Source organism: Poecilia latipinna, unplaced genomic scaffold (assembly GCF_001443285.1).
Source record: "Poecilia latipinna isolate Pla-1442-1.1 unplaced genomic scaffold, P_latipinna-1.0 Scaffold16, whole genome shotgun sequence".
NCBI lineage: Eukaryota > Metazoa > Chordata > Actinopteri > Cyprinodontiformes > Poeciliidae > Poecilia > Poecilia latipinna.
Genome location: NW_015112632.1, coordinates 815,072 through 820,813, shown reverse-complemented (window position 1 = coordinate 820,813; position 5,742 = coordinate 815,072). Strand labels below are relative to the sequence as shown.

Here is a 5,742-nt window from a genome sequence, read left to right as displayed (position 1 = left end):
GTCGCTTTAGTGGCTCCAAGTCTTGCTACAGATGCAGATGTTTTAATAGTTCTCTTTATGTGACTGTCCACCATTTTGTTGATTTTCTTTTTTTAATGGCAAACAACTTTGTGTTCCTAGGACTATTATTTTTTGTGAAACATTATGAGGGCATCTTTTGAGCTATAATGCATTCACAACGAACTCTTATAATTCCTTATTGTTTGAGCCTATCATTACCACATGATGTTGCACTTGGAATCATGAGTTCTCAGCAGAATGCCTGAAGCATTTGGCCCTTTGTTATTAAACACTATCACAGTCACAACATTATTCGACTTGAGAGGCTTTTGTTGTTTTTGAGTCTGCAAAAAAGCCCCTGATGCTTAAAAAAACATTCTCAGATTTTCTTTTTGGATAAGTATAAAGATGCCAAACTTTAGCTTTTTTATGTACTTGAACTATGCATATACATCATTAAACGGCTACTACCATTTTATTGTTGACTGTTGTGATGTTAATATCACTTGTTATTACTCCCCATATTCTTTACTGTATTTCCCTTTTTGGTTCAGGTATTTAAATGACAATGAAAGGCTGTCCAACTGGACATGTATATTATTAACAAGCAGTCTTGCCGTATGTATTATGTGCAATATTGTAATTGCAGAAGACACTTTGGAGGCAATATTTTGTATTACAACTGTGCTCTGTCATGCAGATAAATTTGCCCACATTTTAAATATGTCATAATTATCAAAATCTAAAAGCTATGCTAGAGCTGTTGGAGCATTGGGATTTTGGGGGAAAAACTTGAGAGCCAATTACTTTTACTCTTTGATTTTACATTTTAAACTGTGCTTTTAGTGTACTATTTCATTCTGGCAGCTGGCCTTGGTGCATATGAATAAGACTTTATTGAATACTGATATTTTAAAAATTAAGTTTGTCGTTGATGAGATAAATTTTAAAAAATATCAGCAGCATTCACACAGATACAATTCCTGCTCTTTTTCCCACCTTTCAACCTAAATGATGATTTCCCAAGTTCCAAACTGCACTGATTGTCACTAATTTTGGCGGCGTGCGACTGATTCAATCTCGACGTGATTATTAGATAAATTTGCACATTTAAAAAAAAAAAAAAAGTAAATGTGAGAGGTTGGGGGAAGGAAACGGTCTCGTGTTTTTGTGGACGATGATTGGTTGGAGGCACTGAGACTGGGAGGGGCCTCAGTGCTGCTGTTTCTGTAGACAGAGGCAGAAGGAGGGAGACAGAGTGTGAGAGAGACGGCAGAGCAGGACAAATGAACACAGAGGGGTTCTCCCAGCATCGGTATGCCTGCCTTTAACATTTCAACTCCAGACGAAGTTGCTGCTCTAAAGGCGGGAAATAAACCTGCGGGTGTGTTTTACTCCACCTTTGTGAGGACTGGTTTTTGACTCCTGTAACACTACACTCTGCTGACTTTGTACCAGCGTACAGTATTCTGCTGGGATCTTACAGTGAAGGACCAAAGAGAAGCTGACACTCAAATAAGTGCAGAGGGAAGCCTGGTGAAAGAAGAGGAGAAGAAGAAACAGAAAATTGGGGAAAGTGGTTTGAAGGACAGATTATGCTTAATCATCCCCACAATATGCAGTTCTTTAAACAATGACTTTTCTCCGGAGGCTTTATCAGTGACCCGATGGACTACAAATTGATAGGAGCTGCAGTCTGAGATTTCTGGATTTGCATCTGACATTGAGGACATCAATATATTCATAAGAGTCACATTCCTGGCAGTTTTCTTCCTCTGTGCCTTTACCTGGGAACCTCCAGACAAAGGTTTTTACCTTACTAGTACTGTAACCGTGCCAGCTCTGAGGACAACACCAGGGAACTTTCTGACACCTTTATCTGCCCTTCCAATCCTTCCTGTGTTTGAAATGGAGCATGGGGGTCTTTGTTTGGACTGAAACCAAACTGCTGATAAAAACAGCCGGGCTACCAGGCGTAATAGTGGCTTTTTGGATTTATCGTACCCTTTAAGGGCCCCCTCCCCTTATGTGTTTTACTGCCTGAGATCATGAATTCCTCCCTGGATTCCCTGAACCAAAGCTCGCTGGACTCAAATTTATCCACTCCCTTCTGCTTACTTGAAATTGGCTATTCCCAAATTTTTAGCACATGCCTCCTTGAGGTATCCATCATCCTCCTCCTCACTATCCTGATTATCTGTGGGAACTTGGTGGTGATATTCGTGTTTCACTGTGCCCCTCTGCTCAGCCAGCACACCACCAGTGCTTTTATTCAGACTATGGCATATGCAGACCTGCTAGTGGGGGTCAGCTGCCTCTTCCCCTCCTTGTCTCTGCTTCACCATCTGCAGGGATTGGATCCCAAACTGACCTGCCAGGTGTTTGGATACATGGTTTCAGTTTTGAAGTCCGTTTCAATGGTGTCCCTCGCGTGCGTGAGCGTAGACCGCTACATCGCCATCACACGGCCTCTGACTTATTCGTCTCTGGTCACTCCCTGTCGGGTGCGCTGCTGCATCGCTCTGATATGGTTCTACTCTGCTTTGGTGTTCCTCCCATCTTTTCTTGGGTGGGGGAAGCCTGGCTATCACGGAGACGTGGTCGAGTGGTGTGCGGTCGAGTGGAGGACTAGTCCGGCTTTCACAACCTTCATCGTCGCTCTGCTCTATGCCCCAGCTGCTCTCACAATCTGCTTTACATACGCCAACATCTTTAAGATCTGCAGACAGCACACGCGGGAGATCAGTGAGCGCCACGCTCGCTACAGACCACAGCAGCAGCAGGGTCCCGGACTGACTGCTGGAGCAGTCTTGAAAGATTGCACCACAGTAGAGCAAGAGCAGCTTCCCCAGTTGTCCCAATCGCAGAAGACCCAGCACCACCAGCCTCAGTATCAGCAGTCTACTTACCCCGACAAGCGATACGCTATGGTATTGTTTCGCATAACGAGTGTGTTCTACATCCTCTGGTTGCCCTACATCCTGTACTTCCTGTTGGAGAGCGGAGGAATATACCACCACCCTGCAGCCTCGTTTCTTACCACATGGTTGGCTATCAGCAACAGCTTCTGCAACTGTCTCATTTACAGCCTTTCCAACTCGGCATTTAGAAAGGGCCTGAAACGCCTCTGCTCCTTCTGCCTGCGGCGCGGCGGCGATGGCTTCGGAGTCGGGAAAACCAAAAAGGCATTTGTTGGCTCGGTCGAAAAGGGATGCACAAAGCAGTGGTATGGATATGACAATGGAGACATGAGAGTTGGCACAACGTGTCACGTGTAGTTCAAATGGGGAGGAAAACACAGATGCTAAAATGTCATTGGAGCTGAAATGAAGCTTCAGCTCTTCAAATCTTTTAAAATCTGCTTTTAAGAGATGCAAGAAGGTATCGTTCTGATCGTGTTTTTTCTGACTCTGCCTTGACAAGCCAGCAAAGGTAGAGAATAAGAATGAAAAGCATTGTAATTTGAAACAGAAAAAAAGAGTCCACATTAGCCCTTCAAGGTGTTTCGTTTGATGACGTGAACACAAGTTCATATGGACAGGAGGCTGACAGATGAAGGGTTCTGGTATGACCAAGAAGAAGGTCTCTATGTCCTCTCAGTGGGAGTAAATTCTTTAAACGTTGGACATAATGTTTATCTGCTGATGCTGTTTTTGGAACTGAATACTTGATTTCGTCCAAACAACCAAATGATGCTAGAAGCAGAAAGTTCTCATGAAAAGTTTTACGAGCTTTGTTTGGAGCAACGTGAACACAATTTGTCGCGTTTCACTTAAAAACGGTGGGGGGGGCGGGGGGAAAGGATGTCAGTTCAAGGAGATGATGTGATTTAATGAGACTGTCTGTAAAGAGCAGGCAGAGTCAAACTGATCTTTAAATAAATGTTATTTATTGATGTTAAAATGTCTGTTGAAAATGTGGGTTTGCACTGCGCACCTGTTATTTGTTAAAAGGACCAAGCTGTGGTGTACGAGTCCTCAACTGCCAAAAATCAAACGCAGGGTTCAGTAGTATGGATGCTAAGAGTCACAATCAAAAATATAAATCATTAATAAAATGAAATAATTATTTAATTAGTTAGCTGACATTTCAATTGATGATATTGTCAAAATCTCTAAATAGTATGCTGATATTTTATGCTACAGTCCACAATGTTAAAATCAAACGGTGAATAGTTCTAACACTAAATAATAAAACGTTTTCATTAAATAATCAATTGCTGAAAAAAAAATTCTAATGGTAAATATTTCATTATTTATTCATTTGTTTGTTCAATTTTTAACCCTTAAAGACATAAAGTCATTGAGTGATGTCTAATTCTGCTACGTAGTGATTGGTCAGTAGTTTGCTGTGCATTAGTCCAATCCAATGTCCTCAATGATCTCCAGTGACTATTTTATGACTGACTACATCACAGTGATTGATTTTTTTAAAATAAGTATTACATACTTAAGTATAAAATTAATATAAATTTACAATTTTTATTTCAAATTAAAATTGTAATTAATATATTAGTTATGTGTTTATTTAAGCAGTTAGTTTCCTGTTTAATTTAGCATGCATCTGTGTTTAACTACTTATTTATTTGGTTGTGGCACTTCTCCCATGAAATTAGCTTTTTTTTTTTTTTACCAGTTCTGTTGCACCTTAATTTGCTTATGTATTATAATATGCTTGCAAAACAAAGATAGCATATTTTTTCCATATCCTCTTTGCAGATTTTTTGGGGTTAAACTTACAGATTTCTTTTTATTCAGATATATAGCGGGGTTCCAACACTGGCTGTAAAAGTATTTTGTAGGTCTGAACAGAAAAAGACAAATGTATTAAGAATAAGGCTATATTTTCTATCAAGTTACATCCATATGTTCGTACAATCTGTGGTTTACTTTAAGTTTTGTATTTAAAGCCTAAACTCAATTAAATATTTGCAGTTAATTCAAAAACCAAATTTGAATGCTACATTTTTTTTTGCCTTTAGATTAGCATGCATCTACTGTTAGATACATGTACCTTATTTGATTTGGAATAGAGCAAGCATCTCAAGAAAATATGGACCTATGTGATTGTGAAAGTATGCAAAACCACTCGAGGATTGGTGTGAGACTTGAAGATTTGTGTGCATGTTAGTACTGTCTTTTCTTTGCATTAGTATAAACAAATTGCAGGAAAAAAAAAAACATTTAAATGAGCTTAATTGTTCATTGTCACTTGTCAAGTTATGTGTTTTGAGCTTTCAAGACTCTTGTTAAAGTAAACATTCCTTAGCTTTATATCTCGTCTACAGTAATGTGCCAAAGAAGGTCCAGTTTTGTCCCTAAGTGTAATATCTGCAATATGACTGTTTTTACACAGAAATGTTAACCACTGTCTACTGCACTGTGTCGCGTCAGTGATGCCTTGTGTGCATGTGTCTAAGACTGTTTCCAAGCATATTGTGATATAAAGTTGCCTTTATTTAAAAAAAAAACAAAAAAAAACTAGTAACAATAAATCAACTGTTGGGGAAAAGTGTTTTTCTTTAACAGCAAGTGAGGGCTAAAATAAAAGGCATGTGACTGTTTTTAAATGATTCAGCTTCAGAGGCAAAGTTTAGTTTTACTCTTTTGGTAGCTAACGAAGTTAAAGTGTTTGTGTTGCTTCAGGTATTTAAAGCAGTTGTCACCATTTTTTTTTTTTTTTTTTTTTTTTTTTTTTATCATTTCAAAAAAAAAAATTTTGACAGGGACACACAAAATTTTT

The 5,742-nt window shown here is 39.1% G+C and overlaps 1 protein-coding gene across 1 annotated transcript; it reads left to right on the top strand.

The window, feature by feature from the left end:
• Positions 1-20: 20 nt before the first annotated feature.
• LOC106948434 (probable G-protein coupled receptor 21) lies at positions 21-3,787 on the top strand. Its single transcript, XM_015034093.1, has one exon. It carries the CDS (start codon positions 2,049-2,051, stop codon positions 3,276-3,278), a length of 1,230 nt encoding a protein of 409 aa, XP_014889579.1. The 5' UTR covers positions 21-2,048; the 3' UTR covers positions 3,279-3,787.
• Positions 3,788-5,742: the final 1,955 nt, after the last annotated feature.